At 52.1% G+C, this 20,998-nt stretch overlaps 1 protein-coding gene across 1 annotated transcript; it reads right to left on the bottom strand.

Annotated features, from left to right (window-relative positions):
• Window positions 1–691: 691 nt before the first annotated feature.
• On the bottom strand, window positions 692–19,956 carry Zasp52 (Z band alternatively spliced PDZ-motif protein 52). The gene is made up of 11 exons (XM_003741588.1): window positions 19,855–19,956; window positions 12,507–12,658; window positions 10,475–10,738; window positions 10,273–10,358; window positions 9,425–9,596; window positions 7,902–8,069; window positions 7,718–7,791; window positions 5,428–5,647; window positions 4,254–4,440; window positions 1,758–1,994; window positions 692–1,215 (listed from the first exon to the last, which is right to left on the bottom strand). The coding sequence occupies exons 1-11, from the start codon at window positions 19,954–19,956 to the stop codon at window positions 1,138–1,140; spliced, it is 1,740 nt and encodes a 579-aa protein (XP_003741636.1). The 3' UTR covers window positions 692–1,137.
• Between the last annotated feature and the right edge of the window lie 1,042 nt (window positions 19,957–20,998).

Raw genomic sequence — 20,998 nt, 5'->3', positions numbered from 1 at the left:
TCATTTTCGTCTGGGCTCTCTTCATTATCGCGCTCAGGATTCACATAGTAGATCCGATCATGGCAGCTGATAACAAAGTCCTCTAATAGCGAGAAACTAGGATAGGAGCGTGGCTTGCCGGACGATTAACGATGGAACTCATTTCCGGCCGCTCCGAGCCAGCTAGACAGCTGCCCTAAGAACGATGTCGTTCTGGATGATAAACCTCTGAATGTAGTAGTTCATGCGATGCCTTTCGCATTCCAATCAGTAGAGATCTCCATCAAGCGAACTATCAATGGATCTATAAGGAAGATCAATCGGCTATTCGGTCCCTGTTAGGGGTGGAGAGTTGTGCGTCCACTACTACTAATTGCGACTAAGCGCATCCCTAAGCTGCTCGTCGGCCTTTGCAAACCGGAGAAATGACAACAACAGGCACCGCTAGTCTGTATGACACGCGGGAAGGCGAACGAGACTCAGCCGGCCGCGTGGCTTGGCCGAATAACGCAGGGCTCCGGGATGTCACGAGTGCAGCAAGAGCGAAAGCCGAACTGTTTTCTCTTGGATCGTACGACGCCGACATCCCGAATAATCGACTTCCGGCCGAACGAGCCTTGCCGCACAGTCTGGACGGGATATGATTGCGCTCCATTCGGGGACTTCAACCGAATGAATTTTTATTTTCGAGAGGAATGAGATGGGAGACACCTTTGTCGGAAGCAATCGATCATTTATTCATCTGTGCTGTGGGGATTCGGACACATACGATCGGGACCTGGAGGAGGAAATTTTCCCTCGATTTCGTCCAGCTCTTGTCCTCGTGCGAGAACATCTTGACAGCCCATTCCGCGTAGAATCGGGGGAAGAGTTCAGTCGAGGGACATATGCAGATGCGGACACCGATGAGGGAACGACGGGGGATCAGAAGGGGAAAGAAGAGGAGGGAGACTCCAAACAACGAAAAAACAACAGAACATCGTTCGCCTCATAAGTGCACTAGAGAATGAACGCGCCCTTAGACGGGGATGTTCTGGATTCCAGCGGGCGTAAATACCGTGACTATTCTCCGTTTCAAAATTTAACAAGTCGGAACGCCTTCGTTCGTCGATTCCCGTGCGGAATCTTATGTCGAGCGGCATAAATCCCGGAAGTAATCTATCTGATGTGCAGACGGCAGTACGGCTTCCCTGCTTTTCCGAAGTAGCTCTGGCCTTCCAGCGTCTTATGGCATACCTGCCGAGAGAGAGGAAATTATTCATCGGCGGCTAATTCTCACACAGTCAATAAATTAACGATATTCGCTCCGAATTGAAACTTAGAGCACAGGGACTGCCTCTCCGAGATGCTCCCCCTGTAATGGGATCGGTTCCGAGGACAGACGTCGAGGGACGAGTGACACCCAGGATGAGTGGGTCACAAAGAGCGCGGCGCTCTTTCAGAACAAATTACTTCCCGAGAAAGTACGTGATAAAGAGGCTCGCGGACATGAGCGAAATGAACGGAAAGTAATGAACGGCTTCGTAGATAGCTTTGCAGATGCTTCCCTTCCGGGAACGCAACAAGAGAATCATCAGGCAGAAGAACTTAATCACATTGATGGGCTTCCCTCGAGTGAAGTGTCGCTCCCGCTGTTCCCGGCAGAGAGAAGACCGGAGATCGACGTTCACCTGTTCCGTCACGCAGCGAGAACCCCGCGACGCTCATCTCAGGGGGTTACGAGCCCTGAGTAAAACGATAGAGAGCTTCTTCGAAATCACGCGCGGTTCGATACTCACAGAGCACTTGAAGCAGGTGGAGTGATAGTTGTTACTGAGCGCCTCAACCCATCGATCGCCGGCTTCGATTGGGAATCCACAGCCGAAACACTTCGAGGTGAACAATTCGTTCCAGTCTCTCTCGCAGTACGGAAGTCCGTCTTCAAGATAGAAGGAGTTGTTTCCGAACGGACGATGGCAGTGAGCGCATGTGAAGCACTGAGGATGCCAAGGGCGGTCGATTGCGTTCAAGCAGTCCTGGGGAAAAATAAATAAATTATGTTTTCCTTCACGGCGAGCGCTCCTTTCCAGGATGGGAGCTGGTGCATGGTACCGAGGAAGAATGAGCAGCTCATATCCCGTTGGCTCTGTCGCCTTTGGTGGCTTATGCGAGGCGAGACTGCCAGTCTTTACGCAACGCCACGCTTCCGAAGGTTTGAGCAGGCCGTGGCTGTCCCTGGCGAAATTCCGTGGCGTTTTCCACAACTTTCAGTCATTGATCGACGAACGATTTCTTTGAAATTCCCTTTCCAGGTAACGGCATCGAATTCGTTTCGGAGCCGGTTTCGGCAACCGGTGCCTTTGATTCCTCTCCGACAGCGTAGGCTCATGCAAAAAAAACGCCCAGGGTAAGTTTGCCCTGTAAATATGGATCATAATCTACGCTCCGCGCTCTATCCTGATAGAAGCCCCGGGGGCGCGGAACGCAATCCCTCCGCGCATCTACCCTCCTACGTACTTTCGCGACGATTCGCAGTCATGCCGTACTCTCGGCGGGATGCTGTATCGAGTCCCGGTCCCGAATCTCAATATGAGCCTTCGACGGACGATTTTTTCGTGTCGTGGGGCTTGTGAGGACGAAAGCTGTCTATTTGCAGTCCATGTCTCGAATTTCAAGAATCAAGTTCCGGCTCAAGACCGCACACGCCAACGAAAATCGGACCTCAGGTTTGGAGCGCGCGAATTCACTGTCTTATCCACACGAGTTTGGTCGGAATCGATTCAGTCGGAAACCGAAGCCGTAACAATTTGAACCTTGTCGGTGGATCTAGCGGCGCTTGACAAGGGAGGATCTTCCGAAGGAGATGGCGTCAATCGAGCCCATCTTTCGCTTTCAGAGCCCCCCTCCCGTTTCTATGCATATCGTTCAATCCTTTGAAGTCCTGTGCATGCGAAACTACCCAAGCTTGGCATCTGGATCTCGCCCTCTTGTGAGTGCGTTGTAGACTCTATGAATATGGGAGCCGCGGGGGGAATATGTATCCCAGGAGGAGTCTCAGCATATATTTTCGAGGGCTGCATGGCGACGAGACCGAGCCTACAGCTGGAACACGCTCCGAATGGGCAGGTAAGATGCATAACTTGCCCATCTTGGCCATGTAGCTTGTCTTCGGCCACGGTGGAATCGTCCTCATTCGCTTCATATGCAATACTCTCGGAAGCTCTCGGTCCCGAAAGCTCGATGGACTTTTACTCAATCCCAGAGATTTTTGCGTCTGCTGGGAAAAACACAACACCGGAACATGCGGAGCAAGAGAGAGCTTCGCTGGGCTTTTCCAGCTCTGGGACTGCCGCGAAATCGAAAGTTCCTAATTGCGGAGTTGCAGAGCCAGTTTCGCGGTTGCCCGGACGCTGTTTCGAGCGGGGAACAGTTTTTTGAGCCAGTCCAATCAGGATCGTTCTCTTGTATCCCGGCAGAATTTTTTTCGCCGGAAGTTCAGAAACAGGACGTCAGCCGCTGCGCGTGATTTGCGAGGAGGCTTCCTTCGACGTGACGCTCTCAATGATTGCGCCGAGGTTCGGCTGCAGTAGATTCTGACAGAGCTCCCGAGCATCATCCGCATTGGAATAAAAAAGCGCCTGGGAGAACCGGCTTCCGATTTCAACGGAACACCGGTCGCTATTGACGGAGAACAGCAAAGACAAGTGAAATTGATGTTCTCGTTTAAGGTCTCAGAACGATGGTCGCTCCAATATATCGAATATCTCGCACCGGAATTAACCGGAGTCCCGCCACGTAAGTTGATCAATACGAGGATACGGATTCCAGGATGTCGTCCACCCATTCTATTCATCCTACCATCGAGAACACTCCGGGGCGAGACCTGTCCGCCTGACTTGAAAAAGATAAATGGACAGTCGAGGGGCAGACATACCCATTCGATCGGCGGGGAAAACCCGCGCTCTCGATCACGGGCAACGGAGGCGACATATGCTCCAACGAGAAGCCTAGAAGCGAGTCGTTCCCGGACCTGGCCATTATCTGTCGCCCTCAGATATCGGAGGGCGGAAAATGATAAGTGATCACGGGACACGTTCTGGAACACCGCTCCCATCGAGGGCAATTCCGCCAGGGGGAAGATCGCCCCCCACGGGATCGGTATCGAGGTACAATGTCGGATAATAATTTTTCCTTTGTACGATTCCTCGCGGGAATGATGATCTTCGAGGGCCCGAATCGATCGGACTGCAGCCGCCGGTCCGACGTCTCGGAGGAAAGTCGTAAACGATACTCACGCCCTTGATCCTTTGATGACACTTCGAACACGTGGGAGCCATATAGTTCTCAAAGCAGCGCTCGCAATAAAGATGATTGTTCTCTTCTACGAAGCCGCAGTCGATCAGATCACGGCGACACGTTCCATTTGCGCAGACGAAGTGCGACGGACACCAGGTCTTCCCTACAGCCGAAACGAAAGGTCCCCTGCAAGGCGAATGGATCTTGTTCATCGCTGAGATCGATTGCATTGATCCAACTACAGACTTGTCCGTCATTCGCTTCTATGGGAGCTTACAACGGAAAGTCGCGCGTTGTCGTTGGATGTATTGGCGGTATCGAGGCGCGGAGCACCGAGCGATATAGAGAGATAAATAGTAATCGGTAAGAGCGGCGGAACCGGAGAACAGTACCCCGGGCAATCATTATGATTCGTAATAATTAGTTCTGTTTATCGAATCCTGGATAAATACGTGCTGAGCAGATTCGGGAGTTTGCCCCCGACAGCATCTGCTCCCCGGCCGTGCTGAATGCACGAAAGTTCTTACAATTACTGTTTGCGCGTAACAACTTGTTTCTCGAGAGAGCGAGCGCGATTCCGTCTTCTTAGTAATCTTCGTGCTTCTTCTCAACGGGACATGGGCGTGAGCGAGAACGCCGCGAGCGGAAGTAAATTCATTTCGAAACAGGAGTTTTGATTAGACATCTCGGTTCTTTGCGAAGCTCCTCTTACTCGAAACCTCAAAAGCAAACACTGCGCTCGCCGAGGAAACTTTCGGCACGAGCCGCGCTACGATTACCATTGAGTATTCTTGCGCGCCGGAACTCGGTCAGATGGTCGGCCGTAAGAGCACGGCGTTGCTGGCAATATTGTCCACGAGCTCGAGCGCACATGAGGATCTTGATTAATGATTAGTAATTATTACCTATAATCATTGAGTCATTGATAAATAATTGATAAGCGGTGAAAAACAGTGAATAATCTCCGGGGCTCATTTCAAGCGGCAAGACACCGACGAATTTCCACAAAAATGGACCTGCTGATTATAATCGGTCCAGTCGGGGGGTCACACGGGGAACTCCCATATTGGTCTCGTGAGTTTTTTCTTTCGTGCCCGGGAAGAAAGCGGAGGCGCTCTTTCGTCGAGTTCGATAGCTTCTGCCCTCTCCGGGAAAACGTGAAAAGGTACCCACCTGATCGGAGCTCCGCATGTAGCGCAGACCGGAATTCGTCCCCCGGCCTGACTTAACATTCCACGGCCACGACGAGGGGCCGGTTTGCTTCCGCCAAGCGGTTCAAGACCGGAGCTGAATGAATTCGTCGCGGATGACGCTTGGGTCGTTGTTGATGTCGTACTCTGATGGAACGTTTGCTGAGGAGGCCACTTTGGCGGCGCGGGATTGAAGTTGGCTTCTGTAGGACGATAAGTAAAGCGGGTTTGTTGGTCTCGCGGGGGAGCTCGATACATGGGCGCAGTTCGAGTGGCGTTCGAAACCAGTTGACGGTTGCTGTCTTGCGGAGGCCACGTGAAATTTCGATTGGCGGAAGGATCAGTGCAAGCAGACACAGCACATTGCGACGCGATCGGCGGTGTCGACGACCCGGGTTTCGGGTCTTCGTATCGGCGCAACAAGTTCAGTGATTGGCATCGATGTTCCATCGATTGAGGAATTGAGATGCACAGTCGGAAGGTATCGGAGACATTCGGAACGAAAGAGAGAGAGAGGCGCAGGAGGAGTGCAGATGATTGTCATCATGGAAGGTCATGAGAAGAGGGGCGAGCGTGGCACGGAATGGATGCAGAGGGAATGAGCGGAGGACATGCACGACCGGATGCAGGTAGCAGGTCGGAAGGGAGAGAAAGATCTCGATTAGATTACGATTCCAGATACAGCAATTCAACGAAGGGAACCCAGGACAGGTGAGCAACTACCTAGATCGACATCCATCAAGCAGTCCTCAGCGAGTCCCACAAGTTCCTTTCAGAAGAAGAGAGCCAAAATCGAATAAAATGATCCCACAGAGTAATCGTAGGTCCCGGAAGCAGTCTCCCTGTAGATTTCTGAGAGTAATCCATTCATAAGGGACTCGATTTCGATTCTTGATACGAATGAATGCTCTGAATCATATCGATGCAAAAGGAGATCACACTCTACACGTGAAGATTTCCAGACTCCGAATCGGTCATGAATTTCCTTCGGGAACTCTGTTTGGGGAGCAGAATTCAAAACATGGGATCGCGTTGAATCTCGCACGTCCTGATCTGCTCAACTTTCCTGTTCCATCCCTCGAGTTCTCGAGCCAAGATGCGGCCTTTGTCTCATCAATTTCTCAAACTCCCGGGGACAGAATCGAAATTTGCTCGTCGGGAATTAATCTATTCCATTGAAGAGGGAAGCGCTCCGACACGACATTTTCTCGTCAGAATGAGTCGAACGCCCGTTTCTCATCCGCCCAAGAACATTGATTGTGATATGGCTCATTGTATGCGTCGTGGAACTTACCTGTTGCTGGTGAAGGCTCGAAGCATCCGGAATTGCGCTGAAATGAAGTGAAACCGAATCGTTGATGGACACCTACATCGCGACGAGATCAATTGACGGGAGAATACTCGGGAGCGCATCAGAAGTGTAGCTCCGTGGTTCCGTAGCTCGTTGTTCGACGGAGCTCATTGGGAAGGATTCAATTCTTCCGCACGAGCGGGGTTAGAGTTCTTGTCATACTATTGATGCCGCGCTAACTAATTGGGAGGGGACCGCCGTCCCTCAGGCGGAGGATCATGAGGGGATCGAGAGCGCCGTCGAATATCTAGGCGTGATCCCGCGGCTCCCGGTCGGGTTCATGATTCAAGTCGAAATACATATGGAAATAGGACGAGCCACGGAACGAGACAGAAGATTGTACCTGAGGCAAGGGTTTAGGAGGTACGGGCGGAGCGACTGAGCGGAACTGAAAATCAAAAATAGTGAAACTGAGACGGGGATGTTGGAAGGTACCACTGGTGGGGGGCTTACGAACGGGGTCATGGAAGCAAAAGAGCAGCAAGAAGATAAAAGACCACAAGAAAGAGGGTTGCCAGAGCCAGCGAGAGCGAGTCCGGAACTTATTCGCTGAATCGAGTGGACAGCGGGAACACAGAGACAAACGCTCCTCTCGATACAGTGGTTGTGACCTCGGGCACTCCTTTCTCGTCCCTCTGTTTCCTCTGACCCCGAGGCTGTATGCGTTTCTTTCGTTTTCCCTCCAACTCTCAGCGCTCCCCAGAGTTTCCCACAAGTTTTCTCTGCTTGGTCAATCCTGACAGAGAGGAAATGCGGGAGAAAAAGGTCCCTCGAGTCCAGCCTCTCCTCTTGTGTCGCTAGCGTTCTCCTATCACGTCTCCTCCTCAGGTCGAAGCGTGACATGAACTCCTTCTCGCCCCTCATTTCCCCGTCAGAATCTTCTCGTCATCGATTTTGTGCTTGTTGAAGACAAAGCGCTCACCGTCGGAGCACTTGACGAGAACGGCTTCGGACTGATAGGAGCTGGCAGGGATCCGAGAGAAATTCCCGGCGACGCTGGAGCGGGAATCGGTTGGGACGAAGTTCTGGAAGCGATTAGACGATCGTGGAAAGGTTGTAATAAGCGTCAATCTACGTTGTGGAGTGAAGTATGCCTTGGTACTTACGGAGAGACCGGTTCTTTCAGCATAACAGATGCGTTCCGAGCATGTACTTCACAGTACAGTTTACCTCCCACGAGATAGTAACCATGATTTTTCAATGAGTTCCCACAAGTGGCGCAGCGGAAACATTCTGCGTGCATGTCTCGATCCTTGATACGGCAGAAGACCCCCCTACGATGAAATTGCTCGTCGTTATTCAGATCCTTCGGTGTGAGCAGAGGTCTCCTTATTCGCATGGATCCGCCAGAGATATTCTGGAGCTTCCTTTGACCGGGAACCGGAGTGACGGATTCCCAAGCATGATTCCCGAGTCCGATCGCTCCTCCCAGATCCGCACATCGGCGAGTACGGCGTGGAAATCCATAGCGACTCTGCAGCTCGGAGAATTCTGATCTCAGGGTGCGAGTATGCATCGGGAAAGCTCCCTGAAGTTCTGGGAGCTTGTCTGGTTGTACCTCGACTTGACGGGCTGGTACCGCACAAGACCCGTTCAACTTTCCTCGGAAGACTGTTCCCCCATTGAATGAAATTAGAATTTCCGTCTCTCCTGAACCATTTTTGACGCTCCCCTTCTCTTGACAGACTTCAAAAAATTTCCAATCGATGCCCAAGCGCCCTCACGGCTAGTGTTTCGAATCAATGTTTCGAATATTTCCCTTCCCGAGGCTCTATTTCAAACATGTCTGCATCCAGCCAGTCGCCCATGCCGGAAATCACAGAGCTTCTCGAACATAACATTCAATTCATCCCCTCTCTGCTTTTTCAAGTCAGATTATCTGCTTTGACATTCGATAATGTTCTGGGAAACATAGTCCTCCATATGTTCCTTCCCCCCGGATCAATATTTCCAGAGGGTTTTATGGCTGTTGCAAATGCGTCCCGGGGCCATCTGTGGGCCGGAGCTTATCGCGTGTTTTCCGTCCATCCCCATATCTGACAGCGAGGTACACGGACCCTCATCGGGAGCTTTCACGCAGTCCCCGTCGTGCCCGGTCTCTACCGGGTTTAAGGATGTTCAGCTGGATCCGATGCTTCAGCAGCGAAATCCGCTCTCCGGCCAAATTAGTTGTCGATGAATAAGCCGTCATGGCAAATCTGTTGTGCCCGACAATAAAGCCTTGAGCTAACGGAAATCCCGGAGGAGTGATAGATTCATGGTCGATATCTTTCTATCTGGCAGGATCGCCGGGAATCCTTGTTGGTCAGGTTCCGCATACCGCAGACGCATTCGCAAGTTTTGATATTGCGGAGAACGTCGAGTTATTATCGAAGGTCGGAAGTACCTGTATGACAGGTACCTGTCAACTGAGCCGCGTCGTACGTACGTCTACTCCTGTATATTCTCTATGTCTTGATGCCTCTGACTGGGAGGAGCGGATACCAATGAATGAATTACTTGGAGGAATCCTTCGCAATCTCCCTGGAGCAGACCAGCCTTCTTCCGGAACATAAATTCATGATTCTTGCTGATTCCTTGCTCAGCAAACGTCCTCACTCAGCAAATTCAGAATTGGATTAACACTCACACGATGAGTTTGCCGCACTCAGTACAGACGTTCGGTCCCCCAGCGGTGACGTTGGAGCCAGCGGACGGGACCGGGGCGGGCGGCGGCCGCGGCGCTTCGACGTGACGGAGTCCCGCCGAGCCCAGCGGAGAGCTGTCTACCCCAGACAACGCTGGACACGGTGAGCCTGGAGCTGCAATGGGAGCAGCGCTTGGACCTCGTCCTAGACCGTCAGTAAGCAACCAACCGACCGGGCAGCGAACGAGCAGCGACGACGGGTCACGGCAAGATGAGACAGAGCGAAAGCATTAGATAAGCGGACCTACTCTACGATGGTTCAGTGATTCTCTCAGCAGCCAAACAACACTAATGGACGGCGTTAACACTGTATTTGAGGGGCTTGTGTTCGCATGTGGGGGAGAGTCCCGCTGAAAGCGCTTCGAGAAGCGATCGGCAAAAACTCCGGGTTACGGATGAGAGCTCCTCCCGCGACTCCAAATGTAAGGAGACGGAGCGAGGCATGTACTTTGATCAATCGCGAGAAAGCAAAAGGAGTGAAGCGCCGAAACGTCTACCATCGGACGGATATTATAGGTTACGGCGAACTGCGTCGTCGAGGCATGTAATCAACAGTCTCCTAAGACTTTGGTCCTAATTCAAGCTGTCTCAAGGAGTACGATCAGACGCTGACAATACTGCCCATGAGGAATTCAATCGAAGCATTATCTATGCCGAAGACACTCTTCCCCCCGGAAAGACTCCAATTGCGATGGGAAGGGGAGGGGGTCTGGCGCGAAACTCTGGAGCGGGATGAAAGTACATATGTGTTCCTAGCAAAGCCACGTCAGAGCGCAGCGGACAAAACCTACTCTTGGGTGCTTTATCCTCTTCCTGGACCATACGGTAAACAGCGGAATCCTTGTTCAAAGGTTTATCCTCCTTCATGAAGTTGATCCTGCGGGGAACGGAACTCATCAACGCCAGCGGATATCGAAAGTCACGGGTGATTGGCACCGAAACGACGCGACGCGCTGATTTTAGTGAGCCTGAGTGGGCAAAGTGGGCACGAACCCTATTGCACCTCCAGTGAGAACCTCGCTTTGCTTCTCGAGGGCCTCACGGAGACTCTCCATGGAGTAGAGGGCCGCAGGACAGTTGTACTGCTTGTTTACGATTTGCGGCGAGAAAGGCTTAGCCGAAGTATTATGCGACGAGCCGATCGGATTGTGAGTTTGTTTGTTCGCCGCTAAAGATGTCCTGGTTAAAGGTCCTTGGGATCCAGGAGTGATGTCTCCGACTGCTTGCACCGACGGTGCCCACGTCAAAGATCCGCCGCTGAAAACAGAACACACAAGCGATCAGCATCTTGAGCACACGTAAGCATCGCGAGGCGAAAACGACAGTCAAAGAGGAGAGCTGTACGGAGACGAGAAGGAGCTCTCGCGAGTTTTTTCCACCGGAAAAAGTCTACCGGAAGGGAATATGAGTGTGCGAAAAAGATTGAGTAGTTTCCCTGAAGGAATTCAGTGATGGGACGTATTGGGTTTTCCTCTCTCTTCCCCTGAGTTCCCAGGGAAACTACAGGGTCTTCCAAGCAAGGTCCGCTTGGAGCGGATTTCCCTGGAGCTCATACCGGTTGGAACGCGGGAGCCTTGATGCTTCGATATTGGCTGCTGCTATTCAATAATTCCTGAAGGATGGCCGATATGTCTTGGATAGCGACCGTGTTGTGGATGAATTTTTAACTCCATTTTACGGTGTCCTCGGGAAAAAAGACTATCGGGGAAACTTGGGGATCTTATTATAATAATTCGACGAGGGAAGTCTGCCGGCGTTATTCTTCTAGACACTCGACGCCTTCGGTGCATGCGCTTCGGGTTGGAGAGCTTTGAGAGATTTCGGAGTATCGAGGCTTGATCTTGTTTGCTATTCTCCAAGGGAGCTGGCCGAGGAATATATGCGAGGAGTCCGTGATGAAACACGACACAACCCCGCCGTGACTTCCCTTTGTTCTACGGCGGTAGTATACTCGATGCTCCTGCTCTCAGACGCTTATGAGATTGTCCACGTGTTGACCTCGGGAGGTCGGACGATTTCTCCTCTTGGCCTTCAGAGAAGGCTATTGATAGAGAGGAATAAAAGATATTGATACGCTCGCTGGCACCTCCGAAGTTTCCTCGCTCATAGCTGTACGTCATACATAGGACTTCGGGACGGAGAGGAATAAAGAAGTCTATGGCTCAAGCCCGGATCATCGCTTGAGTATATTGGAAGGGCGATAACCCAAAGAAAAAAAATCTTGAAGGCTACCGGTCGAATTCCAGCGGAAACAGGTATACTCGATTGCCCAATCTCTCTACGGATGACGATCAGATCAATCAGCATCGACGAGTCTTCACCAAGGTGGCCTCGCTCTCCTCAATCGTTGTCATCACGGAGGAAACGTGCATCGCCGCTCCCATTGTGAGGAGCCGCGCCGCAGACCTTCCTCACGTGAAGATCAGAATTATGGCGCCAATCTGTTGAGTGCGAGACGTGACGATAAGAGTCGTCTTCTGATCAGCGCGGCACAGCACCGTTTTGGGGAGGGCACGTCGAAGGAGAAGCCAGGCGTAATATAATAGGGGCTCCCTACCCTGTGCCTTTATCCATTCCGCCTCCGGACCCAGACAACTCGTCATTTGATCGACTCTTCTCGTCATAGTAGTTGGGTAAGTCGATTATCTGAATTAAGAGGGAGCGGATTTCCCCGACAGTAGCGGCAGGAATTCCCTTACACCGGCAAATTCTGTTCAGGTACGGAAAAATCGATTTTTCGCTTCAAGACCCCTCTACTGAACAACTTCCTTCAGAACGGCGAATAATGAACAAGAATCTCGAGCCGGGAAACAGGGTCGCAAGATAGGAAGTTCTGGGAGCTTTGGCTCTGCTCCACTCATCGCGCTTCCGAAGAACGAGCTGCCGAAACTGATCCTATGGTTTTATTTCCTCTTCGATTCCACATCATAACGACGCTGCAATCGACCTCTGGGGGAGCTCGCGACCACTCACGAAATCTAATATCGCTCTGTCAATAAGACGGAAAGGAAAAGTTTTCGCTTACCGTACGATGGTGAGGTCGAGATAGTTTCCGCTGTTGAGAATGGCGTTCTGAGCATCCTGGTGGCTCATGTGTTCGGTGGAACGGCCAGAAATTCGCGACACCTGATCTCCGGTTCGGATGCCAGCCTGCTCAGCTAAGCTTCCCGGGTTGGCCTGAGGGGCGAGAAAAAGAAAAAATGATTCGAGCTCTGAATCGAAACCCTGACAATCAATGTCTGGATAGCAATTGAATGGGGAGCTAATCTTTGAGCGATGAGTTTTACAACAGAAGTTCTCTCGTTTGGAACCATTACGACGAATGTGGACTCGGTCGGGTGGATACATCTCTGTCTGTGTAAAGGCTCTCGTAATTGGCGTGGGAGTTTTTCTCCTCCTACTCTCTCGGAGAGGTCTCTCTGAGCACACATATTTTGCGACGGGCCCAACATTCCGAGCATATTGGGTCTCCCCGGATGAATGCCTCCGTCCTGCGTCGGCATTTTTATCAGAGCTACTCTCACTTCCACTCACAAACAAGCTCCTGTGGTCCCATACGGTGCTGTGTGTGGCCGAGGCACACCGGAAATGTTCGCCGACTCACGTACCCGCCGACATAATACATCCCGTCCGACTTTCTCTGTGAAGGGCTTTCGGCTATAGACTCGGTGACATATTACGACATCCCTTTAGCATCGCTCCATGTACTTCAATGATGTACTGGCCGAAGGGTCTACATTAGCTATACAATGTTCTCTGCATGTTTCCGCCAAACTACCGGAGACAGTTGCTCCTCTCCTAAAAGAATTCACATAATTCGAGGTTCACGATCGTGTCGTTATCCCTCCCATGCAGCACTGGGGTCGGAGTCGACAATTCCGCCCCTGGGTTGAAGCTTCCCGAGTTTAAGATTCAGCTCAAGAGAATTGCCGCCCGAGCTGAAGAAATATTAGCTTGCGCTAGCTCCGTAAACAACATCGTGACTTATTTTGAACAGGAGAAAACCTCATGAGGCTTCTCCTAGCAGCGCTTCAAAAGTCCGGGGAACGGGCTATAGGGGACCCGTTCTCTCTCAGACAAAGTAGATCGGGAATTTAAATTTTAAGAATCCTCCCGAGGACTCCCCGGTGGCCTCGAGCCGTCGGAGTCAAAACGAACAATACCAAGCACGAGTTTCCCGGGAGTCGGAGACGGAGAACGTATGATCTTGATTTCCTCCAAGGAGCTATCCAAAAAACTCGCGTGAACAAGAGCAAACACCCTCATCCTCGCCTTTATCACTGGATAAATGTTTGCTCAGTGAAAAATCGAGTCGAGATTGGGACGGCGGGGTCTCTCCCATGGACGTGGAGCTGAAAGCAGCTCTCGGTTGCGTGTATGAACCTCCCGCCGCAACCTCCTGTGCGTCGAAGACGCCAAAACTTGTCGGATGCTATTCTCTATTGGAGCCGACTGTTCCCGAACATAAAATCGAATGATATACGAGAGGCTCACCTACGGACAGATTAAAATATTTCTTGGTGGGGCTTTCGGGCTCCTGATCCAAGACGACCACCGACGAGCTCAGCAGGCGAAGGGACTTCCCCCGAGATTCTCGAGCAGTTTGGAACTAAGTCGACTGCACTGCTTGCAAATAAATAATTGCTTTGATGATTAAACCCCGCTTAGAGAGTAGGAAAGCCGGATTTAGCCACAGGCGCCACGCTGTGGGAATCTCTAATTATAGAATTGGCTCTTCACCGGATGCAAATATCCCGACGAACGCCGCATGATCCAATTAATGAGACTCATGGAAAAGCGGCCCGGGTTTACAATCTGTGAGACTCTGTTCCGAATCGGCATCCACCAGGGTCGGGGATCGTCGTGCCACAAAATTCTTGATATTTCTCACTCCGCGAGAATTAAGCTCGTATTTACTGATGGTATCTCCGGTTTCCTCGGAGGAAGGTTTCTCGTTCTCAGGTCTGTTTGCTCTCAGACGCGCCGATCGCGCAAAGCCCCGAGTCTCTGTCTGCTACGGATTGTGTAGGAGTGTTCTAGGGTCTCGCTCTACATACATGCCGTCTCGGACTTTCTTTGACTTTCTCGATACACGAGAGACTGCGGCAAGAGGTACTTTTGTCGCACTCCGTCTCCTCCGCGTGCGGAGGGCTCCTTGCTCGTCCGCCTCTCGAACGGTCGAATAAATGCTGCATCAAAGTGCACCGATTCCCTGCAGCTCGGATTCCCTGTCTCGCGAAACAATCGCTCCCACAAAGAAAATGTCTTGTTCCTGCCAGAGAGTTTGCGGACAGAGCAAACAAGAGTGGGAGGAAGGCATCAATGCTTCGATGTATGTCTACGTTCCATGTCGCCTAGGATGCCGTGCAACAGGAACGAGAGCATTCCTGAGCCTCCGGGTTCTAGGCAAGAAGGGATCCGCTCGAAACGGGAGGAATCCTCCCTGAGACTCTCGGCGAGCTCAAGATGAAAGTGCAGGGGTTCACCGAGCCAGTCCGCGACGCCGTCGCGACGCTTCGAAGGTAACGGTGAGAGAATTTTCGACGACGAGATGTTATTCGCCCGAAATTCCGAGTAAGAGGAGTCGACATCATCGTAGAGGATCCGAAAGTAGCTCCTCCTCCGCTTCATTGCTCGACCTCATTGCCGGGGATCACTCACTGCTAGTCTATCCCATGGTAGTCTTTCCTCATGGTATACGCTCCGAAATCCTCGGGCACTCTAACGACGCGACGATGCACTGGCCCAGGACATGGATCGGCAATTGCCGACAATCTGAGTCCCAATTCCATTTGCGGCTGGATGAAAGCCTCAAGCACTAATCGGACCTCGGACTCGATCAGTTCCGGTGTTTGCCTTCCAAAGGAGACAATCGAATGCGGATTCGCTTCTCATTGAAGGCTTTCATGCAAGCGCCATGGAAGTTCTGCGCAATTAACGGCCTCATTACTCTGGAGTCTCGTTTCTAATTGCGGCTTCGCTGTCCGCTTCTCTGTACATTACTTTTTCGCTGCGTGGCCTCCCGCAGCTTTCCACCTCTGCGATAGTTGAGTGGTCGCCTGGTTAGTTGTCAGAATCCCTCCACTGAATCCCTCCATTGAATTACCGGTGCGATAAGGTACAGGCTCGAAAGCTCTCCGGGAGAGCCTCTCTCGTTCATCCAGAGGATACGAATGTCCTCCGAAGGTTGAGAAGTTGATCCCACGAATGAAAAAATGTTCGATCGATCAAAAATTCGAGTTTTCTCGTGATAAGTAGCCTCTCTTCTTCGGGCCCGGCATCCGTTACCCCCGCGTGGCAGAATCCTCTCCGCCTCCACTCTCGACGACTCTCGGCGCGGGAGCCTGGCACTCGGACTCAGTGGGCTGCGACTTCCGGGCTGTTTTCTGGTATTTTCCGCGTGGTTGTCTTGCGGCAACTCCAGCCCGGCAGAGGGATGAGCTCCTTTGGCGTCAGCGTCGGGTCAACAGAGCATCAGCGCAACGCATCGGCACTTGGCTTTGGAGCCGGAGATTTCTCCATCTCTGGCGCCCCCGTAGGAGGCGTACGAGGTCTTTCTACCCAAGTCCGGTACTCTCCCTAGTCTGCGAGTCTTTGCGCTCTGCTGAGCGATGTTGCGCCACTTTTTTCGTAGGATGCCTCGATTCGCCAACACTCTCGAGCTGGAGGAGCAATTCCGGCGATCCCTAGACCGCCGTGAAATTACGTGTATCGACCTACAAGAGGTACCTTACAGACGGCGGACCGACAGACAGGAATAGAGTGAGAAATGATCTAGTTCCAGCACATCGTCCTCCCCCGTAAGGGACCGGATCAGGCTCCTAGAACGAGTGGCACTGGGGGCAGACCGATTTCGTTGATTGCCTGCCGGCAGCGATCATCTTCGGATGGACTGCACCGGGAAACACGGCGGCTGATTCGCAAGAAAATGAAACGTCCTTTTCACGCCGACAGCGGAGTCCTCCAAGACATCGGCCAACCTGCAGGAATTAAAAAGGATCGATTGGGCGAATCGGCTGCTCTTGGCTCGCCCCGAACTCCGATGCGGGTCCTTGCAACGGCCATCCCGTCCTATACTCGCTTTCCTTCAAAGCTCGCACCGCTTCTCTTCACGGAATCTCTTCTATCGAGTTTCCGCAAGCTTAGAGACGCCGACGCCATCGCTTGCGTAGATTCAATTATCAGTGCTGAACTTTTGGGACGGATAGACGATCGCGACTTGAAGTGGAAGGGTTTGTGGGCGAGGGGGGAACGGGCCGCTCAATAGAGCGAAGCGATTCGAAGTTGTGGTTATCCGGGCTCGCTGAGGGAAGACACGCGAAATCATTATCGCTCACTCTCGTCACACATCGAGCGTCCCGGTGCCGACCGAGATCCTTCGATCATGCGATAGGCGAGCTCTCGAGCTCCCTCTCGACCTTATCATCACAAGGAGAAAACTTATCTCCGGCAGAAGAATCTGAGCCAATTATGCGTCTTCAATCACAGGCTCAGCCTGCCAGCCTCTTCTTCGATGGGGCTAGCTCGTCAAATATCATGAATTCCCTACTCATTTCATGAATCTGGGACGTACAATCTCCTCGTTGTGCGCCTTTTCGAGACGGGTCGCGCGTCGCGTCAAAATGTAATCCGAGTATGGCCTCTCGAAGCCTTGCAAATGTCGGCAGGATGTTGTCGAGAGGTTTCCGGTCGAAATCCTCATTGTAGCAAAATTACACTCAGTGGCTTTGAGCTGTGACGTCATTGGACCCCGGAAGGAAGACTTGAGGGAAAATCCGATACAGCCAACCGCATCGGAATACTGCTACAATTGTTTCCGAAATGTGAGCCACGTGGGAAACCCTTGAGTTCCCCTAGAAAAGCGAGGGAGTGAAGATTCTTGTCCGCTGTTTTCTTTTGTCCTCACCTAATGCTCTTACTCGATCGATGCACTCAAGCGATAGGCAAATTCGGTGGGGAGGAATTTCTCTCGCCAAGATGATGCCCAATCATTTTCTTCTGTCTCCTCCAAATCTATGGATTCCCGTTGAGGATGAACGCTCTCGCGGAGCAAACCGATCTTTTCAAAATCTGCTACTGGAGAGGGTCTCCGAATGCATTCACCCATGAGCAAGGGAGTACGGCGGGGGGGGGGCTAAAGGGGCTATAGCCCCCTCCCAAATGGTCTCTTCGTAATGCTGTAGTACACGAGCGAATCGCCATACTGGATTTCAGCCCCATGCGGAGACCCGATCTAGCCCCCCCCTCACCCAAGAAAAATCCTGTGTACGCCACGGCTTATGAGGGATAAGGGGACCCGATTTAGTAAGGTCGGTGACACGCGCCAGCAAATCTTCAAGTCGGTAATCCTGGAAGTTCCCCGAGGCCTCCCGTCGTCCTCCGACACTCCAGTCCTGCCACATTCACGAGATTCATGATCATATTGGCGAGCCCAGGAGACATCCTATCCTCCTGAGAATATTTCAATCGCGAGAATAAAAATTCTTCCATCCATTCTGCCCTAATCGATCTTCTCCATTCTCCGGGAATCTTCCGTGCAGCTTTCATCCCCTCTGATTCTTCAATATCATTCGCGCATACACGGAGATTTCCCAGGTCGACGCTTGGAAGTCTTGAGAAGATGAGACATGACGATGGAGGCACGTCTCAGAGCCATGCCATGCACTCAGTGAATGGATGCGGGCGGATCGGGAAAACCAGAATCGAAATCTCCGTCTATCCACGATCAATCGGGTTTGCCAGGGCAGGGAAAATCGAAACCGATAATTGTCTCCGGCCGACCGATTGGGAAGCCGTCAATCCAAACGTCTCTGTCTCATCACAGGCCTCTTCAGCCACGGCGAACGTCGAAAATCGCTCCGTTTTCCGGAACCGATACTAGGAAGAATGAATAAACGAGATAGGGAGGGAAAATCCTCGCATGGCCAGAATTCGATTTCCTCGACTGAGAGCAGCGGTTCACGTCGGAATATCACCAGCCCCATGCTCCGATACGACACTCGAATAACATTCGGTTCCCGATGGTGGAATCCTCCACTCGGAATTGTTCGACGGAGCGGTCCGCTGGGTGGACCCTCAGCACTCTCGAAACAGTGTTCGTGGCGGACGCACTCTTCCGCTTCGCCTCCCTGAGGTGTGAGCGTCCAGGATCGATGCGACAAAGCATCGTGTTGAACGTCAGGTGTTCGGTGCAGAAAACACGGGCTCTCGGTGATTGATTCGATGATGAGGCGTCCCGAACAGGCCGCTGCGGCTGAGGCCCCGCACGATCGTCAGAGACTGCGTGGGAGGACAAGTTGACAATGAGAAGCTCGACATTGTTTCTCCCTTCCGTCTTCCTAGACTCATTCCGTCCACCTCATTTAGACAACGATTATGTCGGGATTGAATTAGAGCACCCAGGAATGCCGCCGTGGACTACCTCGTCTATGATTCGCGCTCTCTTGAGGAGGTTGGGAAGATTCCGCGGGTCATCTATCTAGAATGAAGCTCGGAGCGGCCCTCCTGCAGCCGCGGATGCATCCTCAAACTCCAGAGTTCGGCTCCGATCATTTTTCTCAAGGTCCGGAGAATACGGGTTACGAGATGAGCTTCCACTTTTTCTAGCTCACCCTCCGATCCCATCAGTTCCGTGGGGGAATAGAAAATGTCTTTCTCGAAGATCATAAGCTGAGTAATCTTCTGATTGGTCATCTCATTCGGCTGTCTAAAATCCGGTGAGTCTATGTGTGATGAGAACGCGATCATCGGATACTCTGAGAGCTCATCCCCGGATGACACACGCGAGATCTAATCCCTCCCGCTCGCGATACCCGCCGCGGCTTCCCTTCAGAAGTGTATCTGGCTATCTTGAGATAATCCGATACAATTCAGAGACCATCAAAGAAGCTCGGGACCCTGAACACACACCTCTGCCACGGAAAATGTTAAACGAGTGTTTTAATTCGAGTGTGGTTTCTCGTTCTATTTACATTTCGAGCGGTGCTGTTCCAGGCTCAGCCACAGAACGCACCAACGACCATCATGGGCGGTGGTGCGTTGGTCTGGCCTTCCTCAACGAAGCTTACGTTGAATCTCGGTGCTCGTGGTCAGAAAGTAACCACCACAGACAAAGTGGAAAGTAAACTCTCGAATGTGTAACGACCGTGCATTACGGCAGCTTCTCATTCTCTGAATTCGAGAAATCACTCACGGTAATCAATTCGCACTTCTTGATTGAGATAGGTGTCAACGGTAATCAGCAGCGGAACGAAGAAGACCACAAAACTCAGAAAAGTCCCAGATTTGAAGTTCCCAGCCCGAAATGCTCTCCAGTTCGTCTCTTGCGACCAGCTGGTCGCAGAGAGGAATCTCCGTATTCGCTATCCACTTACCCTCTGAATACAGACGGGATATCCAAAATCCTTCCCACCTCCGAGCCGGAATCCCCACGGAGTTCCGTCGCCCCTACTGAGCTTGATTGTCGTTTCGGACATGCTGAGGACGCAGCGTTCACAAGCGCACAACAACAAGTATCCACACAACTGTATCTCGGTCTCTCGAGCAACAATTCTCCGGCAGTGTAGAATCTAACAGACACTGGCCGCAGGCACAAAAGTCAGGCAAGCAGACAAGCGGGCAGGGTGGCAAGACAACCAGCTAGTTCTAGCCAGCTAGCTGGCCGACCGGGCTAGTCGCGGCCACCACACGAGGAATGCTCGAAGAGGGAGACTCGAGCGAGCGCGCGCGCGCCTCAGCTCTGTCGTGGTTTCCAGAGAGCCACGCCGATAGCACCAGAGGCAACTCACTCCGGGCGCTAGCTAGCTAGCCTGTAGTCGAACCAAGCAGCTAACCTAGCGACCAAGCGAGTCAGCGAACAGCGGACAGATATGCGGACTCATTGCTTAGGGACCGACGACGCTGCCATCCGCTGCGGTGCCACTCTCGGACAGCCTCGGTTCTTACGAACAGGAACCTCACCTAGAATGAAGTCATCGCTGACTGAGAGTCATTGTCGACGTGTCTCCATAGACGCCACTATAAACATACGAGTGAGGGAAGAGCCACTTTTCTCGAAGCTCTGATTCACCTGGAGTTTGTCGCTGGCGTCTGGATTTTCCTCTGTGGATCTCAAGGGAATAGCCTATCCGTTGTCCTATGGACGAGTCGGAATCCACGATTTCTCATACCAAGATGTTTTTCAGCTCTGGCGCGGCGGTGATCTAATGGGAGAGCTATCTGTTGTTTTCCGAGCCGCCGGTCAACCAAATCGGGCTCGGCGTTTGCATTCTGAGATTCGGTCGTAACCTCCGAGTCTTCAACAGACGCCGACGAGTAACGATCAGCAGTCACAGAGAGCTGGCAACGATGCCGCTGATAGGAGTGGGACGCGTTTGCGCTGACGCCAGGAACTTCAATCCGAACATAGTCGACAATGGAACAAATCATCGGAGAGGGAAGCCGCTCGCCGTCGACGGCGATCGTAAATAGAACTAGGTAATCATTGTTTCAGGTTTCAGCCGAAGTGCTCACAAGCAA

This window comes from Galendromus occidentalis, unplaced genomic scaffold, assembly GCF_000255335.2.
Source record: "Galendromus occidentalis unplaced genomic scaffold, Mocc_1.1 scf7180000077185, whole genome shotgun sequence".
NCBI classification, from domain to species: domain Eukaryota; kingdom Metazoa; phylum Arthropoda; class Arachnida; order Mesostigmata; family Phytoseiidae; genus Galendromus; species Galendromus occidentalis.
This window is presented reverse-complemented; position numbering and strand designations above follow the sequence as displayed.